This window comes from Perognathus longimembris, unplaced genomic scaffold (genome assembly GCF_023159225.1).
Source record: "Perognathus longimembris pacificus isolate PPM17 unplaced genomic scaffold, ASM2315922v1 HiC_scaffold_150, whole genome shotgun sequence".
NCBI lineage: Eukaryota > Metazoa > Chordata > Mammalia > Rodentia > Heteromyidae > Perognathus > Perognathus longimembris.
The window spans coordinates 1-20165 of NW_025956507.1; the positions used below are offsets into that span (position 1 = coordinate 1).

Genomic DNA, 20165 nt, shown 5'->3' on the forward strand with positions numbered 1-20165 from the left:
TCCTGGCTTTGTTTTTGCTCAAGGTTAACACTCCACCACTTTTGAGCCACAGTGCCACTTCTGGCCTTTTCTATATATGTGGTGCTGAGGAACTGAACTGAGGAGGGCTCCTTGTATACAAGGTGAGAACTTTACCACTAGTCCATGTTCCCAGCCCCAGTAATAGCATTTTAATTGATGCACTGGTTCATTGAAAAATATACATTGCAGTTATTATAAAACTAAACAATTTTTGAAAATTTGCTCACTATTTGTTTTTCCAGGGTCCTCTATCAACAGCAAAATCAGCCCATGGATGCCTTACAGGCTTATATTTGTGCTGTACAGTTGGACCATGGACATGCAGTAGCCTGGATGGACCTAGGCACTCTTTATGAATCCTGCAGTCAACCTCGAGATGCCATCAAATGCTACTTAAATGCAACTAGAAGCAAAAGTTGTAGTAATACCTCAACACTTGTAGCAAGAATTAAGTTTTTACAGGTGAGAGTTTAAGTAATATATTTTAAAAGATAGACCTCCCTTTAGAATAAGTAGCAGGACAAGTAGAAACATTGTGTATTGTTTTAATATTAGCTTATTTCCATACTCTTAATATTTTTATATTACTTTACTTTTCATTTTAATTGATTTGATATTTGAAATATGTTATTTACACATGTATTATGTTGAATATTAATTCATCACATATTCTACATTAATGTGTGTGAACATCATTTTGTTTGTGTTGTATACTTTTATATTGTCATAGTATTCCAGAGAAAACACAACACTGCTTTTTTTTTTTAACTTGAAGGTTCATAATAAGCATAGATGAGAAGTATGAAAACAGAGCATAGATTTGTTCTGGTTCTCACAAGTATTATCTAGGTGACCCTCTTGTACTTATCATCATCTAAACTTTCAGATTTAGAATCATATTCCTATTAAAACTAGATATTTATATAATTAAGGAAGATTTAGTGACATGCTCTTACTAAATAGGCTTGTGTTAAATTTGCTTTTTACATAATTTTTCCTAGGCTCAGTTCTGTAACCTTCCACAAAGTAGTCTACAGAATAAAACTAAATTACTTCCTAGTATTGAGGAGGCATGGAGCCTACCAATCCCAGCAGAACTTACCTCCAGGCAGGGTGCCATGAACACAACACAGCAGGTGAGAAGTTGGGTTCTCTTCTCTAGGTGCCCAGCTTTAAGGATTTTTTTTTTTATAGTAATCAAACTGTATTATTTATCCATATGTAGAATTGGCTTCTTTAAAGTGTAAAATATTTTTAATTTAAAAATAAAAATATTTTAATTTAGTTTACAGAGATATTAGATAAAAAAGAAACTCCTTTTTTCATGGGAAGAAACTTGGGTACCAATTAAAAAATTTTAATATATCTCATTATTGGAAACATTTATTAAGTGACTACCCATCAAACACTAACTGAATTTGAAACATTTTTTGTTTACAAAGTATATATTTCTTCATTGATGATTTACATGATATTTATTTTCATTGAAATACTTAAAGTTCATGGCTAAAACATTTTGTAATTTGAAAATATGAATTAAAAATGTATAGAACAGTAGTTTTGTTGTATTTTTTAAGGTTTACTAGGCCATATTATACCTCAGTTGATCAGCAATTTCACAGCAAAGCTTGTCAGTTATCTTTAATTGGGTAGAAGTCTTTTCCACTTCATGTGTACATGAACATACGTTATACATGCTAGGAAAAATCCAATAAAAATGAAATTCTAACTCTTCTGAAATTATGCCTGTTCTGCCTTTTTAAGTCAGAGGACAATAGAAAATGAAGCAGTATTTGTTTCATGTAATATCTTCATCATTTTATGTATACACAGAGAAATTTTGTCTATCATTTAATTCATTTTGCAATTTTTTATTTATTTATTTTTTTTGGCCAGTCGTGGGCCTTGGACTCAGGGCCTGAGCATTGTCCCTGGCTTCTTCCCACTCAAGGCTAGCACTCTGCCACTTGAGCCACAGCGCCGCTTCTGGCCGTTTTCTGTATATGTGGTGCTGGGGAATCAAACCTAGGGCCTCGTGTATCCGAGGCAGGCACTCTTGCCACTAGGCTATATCCCCAGCCCTCATTTTGCAATTTTAATTATTTTTTTAGAGGTTCCACTAGTAAGGAAATAAACTGATGATTGGGTATGTTGGAAAACCCTTCTAGTTCTCTGAGACATGTCTTAAATAGTGGCCTTCTCCCATAAGTTTATAGGTTTGCAAATTTATTGCACACTTTAGACTACATTAAAGAGAATTTTAGTATAATAAATTCTATAAGTATGTAAATATTCCAGATGGTACTCTTTTGGCATTTTACAAAACACTAAACACAATTTTTAGATTTCCTACATAATCCTAATTTTAAACTGAATTTTTCTCAGAATGATTCTGATTACTGGAATAGTGGACAAACTGTTTCATATAATCCTGTAGAGCAACAAATTTATACACAGTGTTGGACACCACAAAAAATTACAGGTATGGAGTATTGTTGTGACATGATTTCTAAGCAAAAGTAAGAGTTATTAAATTTAATACTTATGTAGGCAAAATGACCCTACATATCTCAGTGTCATAGAGTTGTATTCTATTGGAGAAGTTATAGAGAGAAATATTAAGTGGACAGTAGAATAAAAAATCAAGGGCACATTCAGTCCCCTCATTTCAAGCCCCACAACTGACCAAAAAAATAAATAAAAAAAGGGTATATTTTGAATATATTTAAGAAGTATAGATTTTAGAGATTACTCGTTATGAAAATAGAAATTCAGTTGATGCTCATGCACATATATTAAGATCTTGCCCATTTATTTCTTTAAACTATGTGCTAGAACTGGACATTTGATGGCTTACATCTGTAATCCTAGCCACTCAGGAGGCTGAGATCTGAGGACTGATTTGAAGCCAGTTCAGGAAGAAAAGCTTGTCATACTCTCATCTCTAAATAACCTTAAAAACTGGAAGTGGAACTGTTGTCTTTTGCCTTGAGCAGAAGTACTTAGGGATAGCACCCAGGACTTTAGTTCAAGACCCATGATTGACATAAATAAATAAAATATGTAAAGGATTTTTATTCTACCAATTATTATTTTATTCTTTTGTAACCATGTAATGTTCCTTAAATAAGATCCCACTTACATAAGTCCCCATTTTTTGGTATTTAATTCTTTTCAAATGATTTTATTACAAATTGAGGAATACATTACAGATTGATGAATACATTACAGATTGATGAATAAAAGAATTTTTAGGAAAAATAACTATTTAGAATAAATATTGGCATTTTATTATATATTTTCCTAATAATTTGCTTTTGTTTTCCTTGTTTTTTGTGTCTTAACATTAACCACTTTCTCAATTTGAATGTGTTGTTTGGCATAAATGTATATCAATCTTCTATTTCATGATGGAAAAAGATTTTATAAATTTTAGATTTATAACCCATAATTTTCAGCTGCTTTGTTGAGCATTAAGAAATCTCTTTTATTCAGGGAATACACCCCAAATAGCTTTTTATACTACATCAATTAGATGTTATAGTAAAAATAGTGATGTATTAAACAGTTTCAAAATCACACAGATAGTTTTCTTTTTTGCTTTTGAAGCTGAGAAAACAGGAGTTAGTCAAGTACAAACTAATAAGAACTTTTTGTTGTTGATGTGGTCTGTTGTAGGGCCTGGGTGCTGTCCTGAGCTCTTCAGCTCTAGTGCTCTACATTTTGAGCACTTCTGGTTTTCTAGTGGTTCCCTGTAGATAAGAGTCTCATAGGGCTGGGGATATGGCCTAGTGGCAAGAGTGCTTGCCTCATACACATGAGGCCCTGGGTTCAATTCCCCAGCACCACATATACAGAAAATGGCCAGAAGTGGTGCTGTGGCTCAAGTGGCAGAGTGCTAGCCTTGAGCAAAAAGAAGCCAGGGACAGTGCTCAGGCCCTGAGTCCAGTCCCCAGGACTGGCCCCCGCCCCCCCCCCCAAAAAAAAGAACTCTAATAGACTTTCTCAGTCCAGGCAGCTTTGAGCCATGATTCTCATATCTCAGCCTTCTGAGTAGCTAGGATTATAGGCATGAGCCACAGGCACCCTACCATGGCTTGAACTTTCTGTGGACTAATATCCAACTCATCACTGCCTACAAACTTTGTCTCTAGCCAGTAACCAGATGCAGCTGTAACCAATTTCTTGTGTAGGAAATCCTTTTTCTAGTAGACATTTATCTGTAGGCTTGTGTTCCTTTCAGCATATCACAAATTGTAGGAAATACAAACACTATATAATTTTATAACAGGAAGTCGAAGTAATGGATATGTACCTTACTTGCAGCAAAACACATTACTCTACCTCATAACTGCACAAACCAGAACAGCAGCACAAGAGAGCCATGGAGAAACCCACTTTCTAATTCTGCTCAGGTAAAAGAAGGACTAGTTATTTTTTTTGGCTCTTACACCATGCTTTATCTTTATTTAGCTGGTGTACATTTTGAGAAGAAGAAATAAAAACTTCAGAGATGGTTTTATATTTTCAAATTACCTTAAGTAATTCATAATAGAATTCATAATAGAAACTTCTGAAGTTTCTTGAAGCTTGAGGTTTAAATTTTGATTTGTCTGTGTAATGTTTATTGTCTGTGTAGTTTTAATTCTAGACTATACTCTCTTGAAATAGTTGACAGTAGCAGTTGGGTACAGTCCAAATAGCCATATGTGAGTATTAAACATCCTATGCCATCATATACTATACGGCCAGCATGTTTTAAATATTCTTTTCTCTTTTTGCATCATATCATGTCTATAAAACACGTAACTGTACCACCAATCCCAGCTTTCTTTTAACTTTAAGTATGGTGCATTTGCTTAGAAGATCATTTTCCATCTCTTCAATGGGGAGTTTATTTCAGTTCTTGGCTGTGAGATGGTTACAATGGATGGATGGATGTTGTTCTCAGATGCACTCTGCAGTTCTTTTCTTTAGATAGAATTGAGCCCATTAATGTTTATAGTTGTTATAGGGAGATATGTTCTTTTTCTTGTGTGTTTGCTGTTTACCTATATTTTGCTTCTTTCCTATTGTTGTGTATGTGTTTTTTTTGTTTGTTTGTTTGTTTGTTTGATCTCCCATTGACTTTTATCTGATGTGGTTCCCTGGTCTTGACTTTTTTCTACAGATTGAACTGAGCTGGCTTATTGTTCATATATTCTTTTAATTTTTCTTTATTATGGAAAGTTTTGGTTTCTCCATTGAGTGTAAATTCTAACTTTGCTGGCTACATCAGTCTGGGTTGGCAGTTACTGGCCTTCAGGGCTTGGAGTCCTCTTCCAGTCTCCTCTTGCATTGAGAGTTTGTGTGGAATGGCTTGTTGTGATCCTGATTTTTTTTTTTCCATTGTAGTGTAGCTCTGTCTTTGTACAACATTCTGAGTAAGCTCTTTGTTACTTAGGTGTGATGATTTTGTTAGGATGTGTCTGGTGGTGTTTCTTCTAGGATCTGGGCTACTAGTTCTGTATGCTTCCATTATGTGGGTAGGGTTTTTTAAGGTTGGGGAAATTTTCTGTAATCATTTCACTGAATAAGTATTGCATACCTCTGTTCTAATATTCCTGTCTCTCTTTGATTGTAATTATATGCTGATTATATCTATTGGCTTTGCCTTCCATCTCCTGATCTTCCCTTTGGTGAATTTTACACTTCTTTGAGGTTTTTTTTTTTTTTTTTTTAATCTTCTACTCCTGATAGTCTACTTTCAACCTCACATACTCTCTTATCTGTGGCTTCCGTTGTAGTTTGCATTGTGGAAACTGAGCTGTTTATGGCTCCCAGATGGTTCTCAAGGTGTTAATTTCATCGTTTAATAAGTTGAGCTTCCTATCTATTTTTTCCTGCAGTTCTGCTGTCAGGGTGTTAATTTCTTCTTTTAACTTATTTTAACAAGGCATTAGCTGTATCTGTCTTTATTTGCATGTCTTTCTTGAGTTCCTAAAGTTACTCTTTATGCTCTTGGTATTGTTTTCAATATTCAGGTTTTATATCCGTGGCCAACCCTGTCATCATCTCCTGAAGTGTTTTTGTATTCTCCATGTTTTCTTCACTCCCACTGGAGTTTTCTCCTGGGTTGCTGTTGACTTTTAGAGTTGGTGTGTTTCCTTGACCATTCATGAATCCTTTAATTTTCCTTTTTGATTGTATCTGGCCAGCAGGGATTATAGGAACTGTGTCTCCTTCTCTTCCTTTTGGTGGCCAGTTGGTGGCTGCCTTTGCTTTCCTCAGGACTCAGTCACAGTGGGTGGCCGACCAAATGTGTGACCTCTTTGCTTGCTTGAGCACTTGGTGTTCTGCTCTAGCTGAATGGGGGATTCAGACAGTGGGTCTGATGTGCTGTGAGAGCTGAGTTGATTATATTCAGACTTCAGGGTTAAGCATTGCTTCAGAAGGGCTGGGCTTCTAGCGAGTGCTGTTTTGTTTTGTTTTGTGCTTTTGTGCCTTGGCCCTGGGTTGTTTTTCTTTGTCCTATGCGAGTGGGCAGGTGTGGGTGCACAGGCGCCTGCTTGCTTGTGTGTATGCTCAGGCATGTGCACATTCCTTGACTACTGCCAAAGCACTCACCCTCTCTGCCCTAACTGAATTAAGTGGCTTTCTCTGAGGGCGAGTGCTTTGCCAAGGCAATGTGTTGCCCCTTGTAAGCCTATTTGGCAAGAGTTGGCTGGTTAGGAACCTTTCTCCTGTTGGCTCCCTCTGCAGATAAAATATACCCAAGCATTGCTGCTGGGAGCACACCAACAGCTGCTGTCTCTTGTAATCTCTGATAGCCATACTCCACCACGTATGGGATCCTTTGGGCTCCCTCCTGGAAGCTGACCAGGGGGCTGGTGAAGGTGGGGGCGGGGGCTCTAGTCTCTTATGGGGACCAGGTTGTGTTCTTTGGGTCTCTGCCAGAGCTGGTCTCCCATTTGGAAGGGTCCCTGTTAGGGTACTCACTGTTCTTGGGGACTGGAAGTGCCCTGTGGTGCTGTGAGAACTTTCCTGGTCTGATTGTGGCTGTTCCTTGTCTCTGCTCTCAGTCTGTGCTGTCCCGCTCCTGCAACCTGTCCATCTCCTATGCTGTGGGAGTTTTCTTCTCTGGATTCTGCAGTTGCTGGAGTCCTGCAGTCCTCTGGTGGCTGCTTAAGTGTCATGGCCACCTCCATCAAAGGGTTGGAGAGGGTCTTCACTATTTTCCCACTTTGTGCAGTTTGTGGGCTTTTGTTCTTTTCCTGTACCTGTGGTTCTGTGCTTGTTTGGATTTTCTTTGTTGCCAATTTCTTGAGGTGTGGGTATTGGGTATTGGGATTCTCTATTCACTATTTGGTTGGCAAGAGCTGGGGTGATTCCCTATTGATTCACTGCCATCTTCCTTCCTGTACTGGACTGTATTTTTGGAACTGTTCTAGGTATAGAAAAAAATCAAGGAAAAATATAGACGATTTGATTCCCTTTATTAACATCTTATATTCATGTTGTACATTTGTCACAGTGACCAAGTAACACAGATTATTAACTAAAGCTCATAGTTTCATCATGATACTGTCAAACCAAATAATTTCCTTTCAGCTCTGCCTGAACCTATGTCATCTACTGATTTTTTTTTGTTCATTTCTATAATATTGCCTTTTCTAAAATGTCTTCTGGCTATAATCATGAGAGAGTTTTTTTTTTTTTCAGATTCTTATCTTTAGTTTGGATATATAGCTGTAGTTTACCCTTTGTAATTAATTGTATAATAAAAACTTACATAGTTTTTACTCCTTAAATGGCAGTCAATTGGATATTTTAGTAATTCTTCAAACATGTGACTCTCCTGTATGCTTCTGGTGTTCTGACATCTGTCAGTGTAGATAAAATTGAATGATATTAGAAATACCCAAATTGACATTGGCATACAAAAAGGTTTTCTCTTACTGATATGGTGCTTTCATTTTACAGCTTACCTGGTAAAAGTCTTGATTTACTGTGATGTTATTGTGAATATGATTGTATTTCTGATTGTTTTCTCAGCATATGTTCACCCCCACCCCCTTTCGGTTGGAGCTTGAAATCAAGGCCTGAATTGTGTATTAGATCTTTCATGGTTAATGCTAGGGCTCTACCACTTTCAGACACAACTCCAGTTTAGGCTTTTTTGTGGTTGAGATAAGTGTCTCAGGGACTTTGTGGGTCTGAACCACAATCCTCAGATCTCAGCCTCCTGAGTAGGTGGGGTTACCTTTTTTCTCCCCTTTCTTCTCCTTTTCTTTCCTCCCTCCCTCCCTCCCTCCCTCCCTCCCTCCCTTCCTCTCTCTATCTTTTCCTTTCCTTTTTTTTTTTTTTTTTTTTTTTGGTCAGTTATGGTGCTTGAACTTAGGGCATGGGTACTGGCTGCCCATGAGCTTTTTCACTCAAGGTTAGCCCTCTTCCACTTTGATTTTGAGATGCAGCTCCACTTCTAGTTTCATGGTAGTTAATTAGAAGTACAAATCTCACAGACACTTCTTTTCTTTCTCTCTTTCTCTCTTTCTTTCTTTCTTTTTTTCTTGCTAGTCCTGAGGTTTGAGCTCAGGGCCTGAACACTCAAGGTTAGCACTCTACCACTTGAGCAACAGCACTACTCTGTCTTTTTAAAAAATTGTCTTTTTGTATATGTGGTGCTGAGGAATTGAACCCAGGGCTTTATGTATATGAGGCAAGCACTCTACCACTAGGCCATAGTCCCAGCCCCGTCTCACAGACATTTCTGCCCTGGCTGGCTTTGAACTGTGATGTTCAGGACTCAGCTTTCTGAATAGCTAGGATTACAGGCATAAGCCACTGATATCTGGCTACCATGCTTATTTTTATCTTACTACATTGCTGAAAATACTTATCAGCTCTGAGTTTCTGATGAAGTCTTTTGTATTTTTTGTGTGTAGATTCATATTATCTGCAAATAACATGGGGGTATTATTACTTATTTCAGTTTTATGTTCCCTTTCTTCCTATTATTGCTGTATCTGATTAATGAAAACACTAAGTTTTGAGAGCATGTAGATCCTTATATTTATTATTGGCTGGTGGCTTGTCATACATATAATCTTTATTATAGTAAGATTTGCCCCCTTTTATTCCCGTTTTCTTCGGAGCTTTCATCATGAAATTATTTTGAATTTTGAAAATTTTATGTATATTTGTGTAAACATGTGTTTTTCCTCTTTATTCTGTTATCATGCTGTTCCACATTTGTTGATTTGACTGTGTTAAAATCCAGAAATGAAACTCATTTGATGTTAAGGGAGTTTTCTAAATTAATTGTAGAATTTACACACACATACCCTGAGGATTTTGCAACTCTATACATCAGGAAAAATAATGTATAGTTTTCTTATTTTTATTCATTTATACTTTTCTTTTTTATGCTGTCCTTTTACTATACCAGGATTCTCCTCATTTCTAGAATTTGGTTGCCTTTCTATTTCATGGGATAACTTGAACAGCCATCATATGAGTCCTTCAGATGTCTGAATTTATCCAAGACTCAGTCTTGTCCTGGAGTTCTTTTGTTGGGAAACAAATAAAATAAATTTTATTGTTCATTATATATTGTTCATTAGATATCTAGGGGAATTTCTATTTCTCTGAATTTTTATTTCTTAATTTTATTTGTATATTTTATTTATTCCTTTGAGCTTTCTTGTTAAAATTTTCTCAGATAATCCTTTGAATTTTATTGTGTTTTAATCTAAAGTTTTATTAAATTTCTTTCTTTTTTTTTTTTTTTTGCCAGTCCTGGGCCTTGGACTCAGGGCCTGAGCACTGTCCCTGGCTTCTTCCAGCTCAAGGCTAGCACTCTGCCACTTGAGCCACAGCGCCACTTCTGGCCGTTTTCTGTATATGTGGTGCTGGGGAATCGAACCCAGGGCCTCATCTATACAAGGCAAGCACTCTTGCCACTAGGCCATATTCCCAGCCCCTAAAGTTTTATTAAATTTCTTTCGAATAATTTAGCTGAACGTTTTCTAATTTGGTTTATCTTTTTTTTTAATTTTTATGTTTTCCTTGTTTTATTTATTGCCAGTTCTAGAGCTTGAACTCAGGGCCTGAGCACTGTCCCTAGCTTCTTTTTGCTCATGGCTAGCGCTCTACCACTTGAGCCACAACACCACTTTGGTTTTTTTCTATATATGTGGTACTGAGGAATCGAACCCAGGGCTTCATGTACACAGGCAAGCACTCTACCACCAGGACATATTCCCAGCCCCTGGTTTATCATTTTAAAGAAACTGAGTTTTTTATTGATTATATTTTCAAATTTATTCCTTGATATTTATTTTGTGTTCAATCTGGTAATTTTGGACTTATTGTGTTCTTGGTTTTATAGGACCTTGAGGTGTGCCATGAGGTTATTACTACGTTGGCCTATAGGGATAAACATCTCTTTAATTTTTCTTTGTTATTTTCCTTTGGTCCTGTTGTACTTTCCATTTTGGTTCTAGAGTTTTATGTTTCTTCCATACTTTCTTTGATGATAGTCTGACCACTCTCAAAAACTTATTTTTCAGTATCTCATGTTTATTCAAGTTTTTATACTTACTTCTGCAGTTGGTACATATTTTTTACCATGTGTACAATATACAAAATTGTTTTGTGTTTTTATTTACTATTATTTGTGTGAGGGGTGTGTGTGTGTGTGTATGTGTGTAGCTCTGTATCAAGCTATTTTAGCTTTTTTTGCTCAAAGCTAGCATTATACCATTTGAGCCATGCCTCCACTTCTGGCTTTTTGTTGGATAATTTGTGATGAGTCAAATGAGCTTTTCTGCCTTGGGCAACTTTGTACCTCAGTCTTTATATCTCACCTTTCTAAATAGCTAGGATTATAGGTGTGAACTTTTTGTATTTGTTAATATTTTCTATATGTCCTAAACTATGTTATACTTTGGAGAACGTTTCAATTTCTGCTGAGAAGAATGTGTTCTATTTTAATGAAGTATTTTATTGTTGAATGAAGTAATCTATAGACATCTGTTAAGTCCATTTATTCTATTTTTAGTATATTAAGGAGTCTCATTAATGTTTTCCAAAATGACTATTAATTTACATTCCAAATAATAACAGTAGTCTTTCAGAGTTTACATTTCTGTTTGTCTGCTTAACATTGGTTTTGGTATTGTTATGTTGCCTTTGTGTTGAGATAAACAGCATTTAGGAGATAGCTCATTGTCAATTTGTTATCCATTTTTTTATGCCCATAGCCATATGTGCCTTATATTGTTTTACTTTGAGAAATGTTTTTGTTAGGTGGGACTTTGGTCTGTGTATGTGTGTTCTTTGTATAGTTGTTGAATAGTTTATTTTTTTTACACTATTCAGCCAGACACCATTGCTCACACCTGTAATTCCAGTCACTTTGATCAGAAAAGCCATTATTGAAGGCAAGCACAACAGAAAGTTGTGAGAATCTATTATATCTTTAATAACAGCTATTTGGGAATTGCAAGACAGAAGATGAATATCTGAGAGCCATTCCAGGACAAAATAGAATAAAGTGAAAAAAGAAAGGAAAAAGGGCCATAAGCAAGCAGCCAGTTTCTCATACCAGTAATACTACCTAGCCAGAAGGTTGAGATCTGAAGATTTTCAAAGCCATGATCAGAAAAATCTATGATATTTTTAAATCTAATAAACACCAAAAAGTTGGAAGTAGAGCTGTGGCTTTTGTGATAGAATGTTAGACACAAACACAAAAGCTCAGGTCCTGAAATGAAGACCCAGAACTAGCACCAAAGACAAAGAAGAAGATAGAAGAAGATGTGAAGAGGGGAAATGGACAGAAAGGTTAGATTAGATGTAGGGGGAGGGATAAGGAAAACAGATGTAGCTCTAGTGACAGAATTAGTAGAATCTTATTACTGAATTAGAAACTACTAATTGCAAATCCCTATACTACATAAGACAAGAAAAAGAAATAATTTGTGCAAAAACCCCAGTAACATTCCTCTGCATCATTCCTCTGTAGATAATTAGAAACCATACACTGCTGGCTTATGCTAATATGTGGAGGATTGAGATTGAAGAGTTTGTGAGATTCTGTCTCCATTTAACCAACAAAAAGCCAGGCTAGAGTGATGTCTCAAATAATTGAGTGCCAACCAAGGAAAAGAGAGCTGAGCGAATGAGTGAGTGAATGAATCCAAGCCCTTCTACTGACAAAACTAAAATAAGAAATGAAAAGTACCCAAGAGAAAGAGACTGAAAAAGACAAGTAAAAGTAAATATACTATGTATTTATAGATTACATGTATTAATGCTATTATAAAATGTCAGTGGCACCCAGAGCAACCTAAAGACCCAGTGCAATCATTATTTTTTTTTAAAAAATGACATTTTTTCATAGGTTTTAATAACAGAATTTACATGGAACTGCAAAAGACCCTAATGTCAATGCACTCTAGAAAATGAAAAACAAAAATTAGTATGAAATCTGACTTCAAAAGATAATACAAGACTCTTGTGTAGTAAGTGTTGCCTCTTTGGTTTTATTCCAGTACCAAAAAAGAAAGCAAAACAAAAAGAATAACAGATTCTAGGTGCTGGTGGCTCACTCCTGTAATTCTAGCTACCCAGGAGGATTGAGGTTCAAAGCCTGCCCAGGTAGGAAAAGCTGTGAGAGATTTATCTCCATTTTATCACCAAAAAGCTATATAGCTGTAGGTTAAGTGGTAGAATGTCACCTGTGAGTGAAAAATTTCAAAGATGGTCCTGAGGTCCCTACACTCAAAAAAACAGAACCAAACACCAAAAAGCAACAAACACAAAGATGTAGCAACCAAAAGTGAATGTTTTTGACATTTAAAACAGGCATTAAGAAAAGAGCTGAATGGAATAGAGCAGATAACACATTAATGAGTGTGTGTGTGTGTGTGTGTGTGCGTACTCTATTTTTTGTATCAAGGCATAGGAGGCTGAGATAGAGAATTATAGTCCCTTGGCAAAAATGTGAATACTTATTCCAAAAAAGAAAAAAATTGCCAGGCACTAGTGGCTCAAACCTGTAATCCTACCTAATCAGGAGCTGAGATCTATGGATCATGGTTCAAACCAACTGTGCAGGAAAGGCCATGAGGTGCTTATCTTCAGTTAGCTGTCCGAAAACCAGAAGTGGTAGTGGCTCAAGTGTAGAATGCTAGCCTTGAGCTGAAGAATATTTTTTGCTAAAGTTTTTTTGTAGCCATCCTCTTTGTCTAATTTAGGCATACTGAAATTCTCATATATTGTCACTTTTATTCATTTTTGGTAGTACTGGTGTTCGAAATCAGAGTTTCGTGTTAGTCTGACATTCTGTCACTTTAGTCACACTTCTGGCTCTGTGGTTTTTTTAATATTAATTTTACTGTGGGTTTTTTTTGTTTGTTTTGTTTTTTTCTATTTCTGATTTTCAAGGTATAGCCTTGTTAAGGTGTGTGTGTGTGCACGCGCGCACGCGGGCAGTATTGTGTCATGTCCAGGGGTTTGAATTCAGGGCCTAGGCACTGAGATTTTTCACAGAAAGTTGTGCTTTCTACTACTTAAGCCACAACAACTTTAGTGGCCTTCTGGTGGTTAGTTGTAGGTAAGGGTCTCACAGACTTTCCTGTTTCTTCTTGGCTTTAAACAAAAGTCCTCAGTTCTTTACTTCCTGAGTTGGTAGGATTACAGGTGCAAGTCACTAACTAGTACCTGACAATCTTGTTAACTTTTGTACCTAAATGGGCTTTGTACTATAGCTCTCCCATTTTCTGCCTTCTTAGATGCTACTACTAACTTATATATAAAGCATAAACAGACATGCTCACTTTTTTTTGTATTTGAGCTTTTATATAAACTCATCATAAACACATTTTTTCATAGTTATTTGCTTGAATGTGACTGATGACCGTTTGATCTGCCTATTAACTCTATATAAACCTTTCTCTAGATTTGGAACATTTTGGTTATTTTTCATTGAGTGCACTTATTAAACTTTGTCTTTCTTTACTTCCTTTGAACTAAACTTTGTCTTTCTTTACTTCCTTTGAACTAAAGTGGCCAAAAATTAGCTGAAAGATTTCATAAGCTTTCCTCATTTTCCACTGCATTGGTTTCTTTGTCTGCTTCATCATATCTGCTATTGATACTTCCTCCCTTGTTATTTGTTTTCTTCATTTTTCCAACTTCAGGTATTTTTAATTTTTTCAGACATTCCAGTCTGTTAAATTGTGAATTTCTGAGTCCATTTTTAATTTTCTGAGTCAATTTTCAGATTTCTTCATGTGTCTGGTCCTCTTTATCACTATCATTTTTTAATGATATGTTAGCAATACATGTCCATTTTTTAGAAATCAAGTCCTAGTAGTTTATTTACACTATTTTTTGGTTATAAGGCTTGTGATCTTTGTTCAACCCAAGTTGAAATTATTTGAATTTTCCTTAATCCCTTGCTGTATTTGGTCTAGGGAATGCAGCCTTTATAGTATAGAGATGATGGCTGGTGATTGTACTTCTGGATACATCGACCATGTTTCTGGAAGCATGGTATATCTTGACAGTTTCTTAGTTGATTAGAAGGCAGAAAAACACAATCCCCCCCAACTCTATTCTGTTTATAAGTGATCTTTCACAATGACTTCACTCATTATTTTAAGTGGTTTCACTAGTTGAAGTAAGTCTTGCATTTTACAGGTATCATTTTCCACTGAAGAAACCTTACATACTTCAGAGAAATTTTGTCTACACAAAATTGGTCCTTTACTAATAGTTTTCTTAGCTCTTTACTTCAGTCCATTACGACTTTCCTTCTTAGGTTTTGAGTATTTGAGGTATTAAACTTGAGTTTAGGTACCTGCCTCCTACATTTGGTAGGAGTACAGACTTAAAGAGCAAAACTAGAACTTTCACTCCAGCTTTTTAATCTGATATCACTGTGATTTTAAATTTTATTTATGAACTCAGTGGAATAAATTCCTTCAGGTATTTTCTTTGTGTCTTCATTATGTCTTATCTCCAAAAATATGTTTAGAAAACTTTCCTCAGACATCTTGTCTGATTTCTGTAGTTTTCCAAACTTCCATATTTACTGAATTACATTGAGATTTTATGTTTATTAATCATGATTTCCTCTATTTTTACTTCTTTTCATAGATGTTAATGTTAGAGATTAAAATTTTTCATGGAATCTTTTTCTTTCCATGCTGTTCATGGGGCCTGAACTTGGGTTTGGGCATTGCTCCTGAATCCTTTTGCTCAAGTCTTAACAATGTGAGCCACAGCACTACTTCCTCTATGGTATCTTTTTATTTACCATCAGTAACTTTTTTTTACACTGTGTTCCCCTGTTATTCTATAGATTTCTATATCAATTATGTAGTGTAGTATAATTTTCTAAATAGGTGTCAGTCTTTTTGTTATTGGTGGTTGAGTAGTGTTTTGTCTTTGAGTCTTGAACTCAAGGACAAGGCATTGTCCCTAGCTGTTTTTACTACTCTACTGCTCTACTGCTCTACTGCTTTGAGCCAGAGCACTACTTCTGTTTATTTCTTGTAATTAATTAGATAAAAGTCTCACAGATTTCTGCCCAGCCTGGCTTTGATCTCAGCTTCTGAGTAGCTAGAATTATAGACAGGAGCCACCAGCGTCCAGTTAGGTTTCAGTCTTTTTGTGAGTGTTTCCTTCACAAATGTTACTCATTTTTTAAATCTACTGATTATATGAAGCAAGACCTAACAGAGGTATATTTGAGAATTTTATCTTCTAAGGTTCTATTAAAACTCCAGTTAACTGTTGATGTCTCATAAAATTTGCAAGATAATTTTCCTTCAAGAGTATATTTTAATAAGAGTTTACTGAGGACATTCCTGAATGACTTTATTTAATGAAGATTTTTGCCCTTTACAATATTGTCCGAGTTTCTTGAGGTGCATCTCAAAAAAAGTCTGGTTATAAGGAGAAATGGGTGATGGTGTTGCACATGTATAATCTTAGCAACTAAGAGGCTGCTTAACAGGAAGATCAAGAGTTTGAAGCCATCAACTAGCTAATGAGAACCTGTTTCTTTTTAGAAAAACTAATGACTAAAGCTTGATACTTCTATAGTGTTTTTTGTTTGTTTGTTTGTTTTTTCTTTTCTGTACCATTCTAGAGCTTGAACTCAAGGCTTGAGCTTCTTTTACTCAATGCTAGTGCCCTACCACTTGAGCCATATCTCTACTTTTTGCTTTCATGGTAGTTTTAGTGGAGATAAGAGTTTCACTTTCCTACCTTGGTGGACTTTGAACCATGATCCTCAGATCTATGCCTTCTGAATAGCTAAGGTTACCAGAATGAGCCACAAGTGCCTGCCTTCTACTATAGTTTTTACTTTTTAAGCACTGGAACTTGAATGTCTAACTTCTTTCACTCTGTGCAGTGTTTCAAGGCTTATCCCAGCAAGCATTCATCAGTATTGTCCTTATTTTCAGTGTAAAAATAATGTAATAGGGGCTGGGAATATGGCCTACTGGCAAGAGCACTTGGCCTCATATACATGAAACCCTGGGTTCGATTCCTTAACACCACATACATAGAAAACAGCCAAAAGTGGCGCTATGGCTCAAGTGGCCAAGTGCTAGCCTTGAGCAAAAAGAAGCCAGGGACAGCACTCAGGTCCTGAGTCCAAGGCCCAAGACTACCCCCCAACCTCTCCCCCCCCAAAATGTAATATTGTAATGATTTATCTGAATCTCTTAAAGCCTATTTTTAGATTTGCTTACCCTCTGGCTGTTATGAATATTATTGCTATACATATCAATACATTGAGTACCATGTGTCATATTGTTTGGCTACATATGTTGCCTGAAATTACTGAATTTTATACAAACTAGATTTACCTTGTTTACAAACCACAAAACTTCCATTGCCTCCCTCAACCTGCTCAGCTTTACATCATTACATCTCATTCTCAATTTGCCATTTCATTCCCAATTACATTAATTGTCCCTTTAACTGCCTCTTACTTTCTGAATATTAGCTCTTCTCCTTGTTGTGATTTTGGATATATATTTTCCTGTGATAAATGAGCTGTTCTTTCTTGTGTTCAGTGTCATATAACTGTCCTTTGGTCTGGTTGGGCACTTATTTATTTCAATTGAGCTGCTTATCTTTTTCGTTTTGTTTTGTTTTGTTTTGTTTGTTTGGCCAGTCCTGGGCCTGGGGCTCAGGGCCTGAGCACTGTCCCTGGCTTCTTCTTGCTCAAGGCTAGCACTCTGCCACTTAAGCCACAGCGCCACTTCTGGCCGTTTTCTGTATATGTGGTGTTGGGGAATCGAACCCAGGGCCTCATGTATACAAGGCAAGCACTCTTGCCACTAGGCCATATTCCCAGCCCCTGAGCTGCTTATCTTTTTAAATTTTCATACTTAACATTTCTTGATTATTCATTGGGTGTCTGCACAAGTAGTGAGGTGATTATGTGTTTATAATTTTATTATAATTTTTATAGTCATATTGTAGCTTATTATATTTAAATATATTCTCGCAGATTCTTTTTTGTTGAGATTAATTTTATTGTCAAGGTGGTGTACAGAGGAGTTACAGCTACATAGCTAAGAATGAGTACATTTCCTGTCAATCATTGTTATCCCTATCTCATTTTTCTCCCACTTTCCCTCCTCCCCAATCCCATTGCTCCCCAAATTGTAAGTTAATCTTCTTTTTCTTTTCTTTTTCTTTCTTGCCAGTCCTGGGGCTTGAATTCAGGGCCTGAGCACTGTCCCTGGCTTTTTTGTGCTCATGGTTAGCACTCTATCACTTGAGCCACAGCACCACTTTCAGCTTATGTTGAGGAATCAAACCAAGGGCTTCCTGTATGCTAGGCAAGCACTCTACTGCTAAGCCACATTCCGGCCATAAAGTTCATTTTCACATATTGTCTTGTGACTATCACGGTTGCATTGGTTCACCCTTTGTCTCACCATGTTGTTGTTACCCTTCCTTTTTCCAGTTCAGATAAACATATATACAAGACACAGTTTCCCAGATTATTGTTGCTATTTTCAAATGCATTATAATAGAATTGGCTTGCTAAAATATTTATGCATACTTAATTTGGAAACTATTAAATGAAGATTATACTGGGTCTTGTTTTTATACAGTGATATGATGGCAATTGTAGGTTACTGTTGTAAACTAAAAGAATTCATTATTGGAATAATTATTTGTAAATGTGATTGGAAAGTGTTTTTTTTTTTCAGTATTTTCTTGCTTTCCACTGCTGTATCAAATATCTGATATAATTAACTTGTAGATATTTCAATCTATGAAGGGTCCCAAAGTTTTCTTTGGCCTGTCATAGTACCTTCTAAGTACAAGTATGTTATGGGAAAATGATATTTACCTTTTGGCTAGTAACTAAGGTGAGGGGAAAAAAGTGAATAATTTCACTGTCCTCTTCAGGAATAAGCCACCAATTTCTGGAATACTAAGTTTCTTACTAACTTTCTAATTATGATCATGCTGGCTTATTGAGATGAGATTCACTAACTTTCTTATAAAGCTGACCCAAGATTTTCTCTAATCTCTACTTCTGGAATACATGAGATTATATCATAAGCCTGAGCCTCACTGATTTTATCCTCAAAGGTTCATGTTAATCTTGCAGCACAAAATACAGGCAGAGTATTTGGTTTTGCAACTATCCCAGGATTTCTTAGTTTTTCTCAGAAATCCTAGAGTCCTCTCTGAGACTCAAGATAAATTTAGCCATAAACATCCTTTTGTAAAAAATTACATTTTTGTTATCTATAATAGTTGTACAAAAGAGATGCCATTCAGCAAGCCAGTTTAAGAGTATAGTCTTGATCAGTGTTACCCTTTTTATTCTCCTGTCCCTTCCAACCTTTCCCCTTGATTTTCTTTATTTCATATTGATATGCATTTTCCCAGTTCTTTCTCTCTTCTTTGATCTAACCCAGTTTCAGTATATAATGATTTACTATTGTCTTCCTATTATTTTTATTTAAAACTAAAAACATTATTAAGTGTGGAAGTTAAGCTCAAAGAAACCAGACATAATTTTTTTCTAGTTTCATCCATTTATTTGAATTGATGTAATATGACTTTCCCTAATTGATGATAAAATTCCATCATATGTGTTTGTGTGTGTCTACACACAGATATATACACATATATGTATATATCACATGTGTGTATATTTGTATATACATACATATCACATTTTCTTAATTCAGCTCTAACTTCTTTAGTCATTTTAGATCAGACTCCACTCTCACATATAATCATGTAATCATTCCTTCAGAGGTTACCCTCAAGTACTCTGATCCTACTTGACATTGTTTTTAGTGCAGGTTTTGGAATCACATTGATGACACCAATGGATTTATACTTTAGCCTGTGGGAGCCATGACTATCTCTTACCTTGCCAGCTAAAACTAACCTCAAGGGACATACTTCTTGTACTAAGAAAAAGAAATGTTGGTCACTCCTTTGGAGAAAATCCTATAAAAAATTACCTTAAAAATTCATTTCTGTATCTCTGGGCTATAATATTATAGATTCCCAAGATTCCTACTGCCATGGTACTGATGCTAATCTTCTTTGCAGGTCACTAAAGTGGCCTTTAGATCTTCCTTTCTGGCCAAATTTTCCATATGTTTTTGCTCTAATTCTCTTTGCTGCTAATTTTTCAATGTAAACTTTTTAAAAAGTAGTTGCTACTACTGATGTTACTGCCTAAATGTTCTGCTGCTTTGAAAACAGTTTCTTTTATGTTTTGTTTTGTTTTGTTTTGCCAAATAAGTACTCTGACATCTTTATGTATTATTTGTTTACTTTGACCATATTTTGGCTTGAATTCAAGTGCTTTAGTAAGCTTCCACTTGATTGATGTCTCCAGTCTTTCTTGCTTTAAATATTTTTCAGATACGGTTTTTGTTTCATTTATTTCTGCCTGAGGCCTTTTCTGTATCTTTAGAAAGCAATCTTCTATATGAAAGCAATGCTTCCTGTATGCTGGAGTTACACACTTATTTTTCGGGTACAGTATTCTTGTTTTTTGAAAAAAAGTTTTTTTATTGAGCTCAAACTGCAGCCCTTCCTGATTTCTACCCCTGATGTAGCTAGAACTGTGGATACACACTACCATG

At 35.9% G+C, this 20165-nt stretch overlaps 1 protein-coding gene across 1 annotated transcript in view; it reads left to right on the forward strand.

The window, feature by feature from the left end:
- Positions 1–263: 263 nt before the first annotated feature.
- Positions 264–20165, forward strand: part of LOC125344545 (lysine-specific demethylase 6A-like) — a gene marked incomplete at both ends in the record, with an annotated part of 42621 nt that continues 22719 nt past the window's right edge. The window contains 2 exons of the mRNA XM_048337039.1: positions 264–483; positions 1023–1157. Coding sequence (XP_048192996.1) covers positions 264–483; positions 1023–1157 — 355 coding nt within the window. The remainder of the gene's footprint in view (positions 484–1022; positions 1158–20165) is intronic.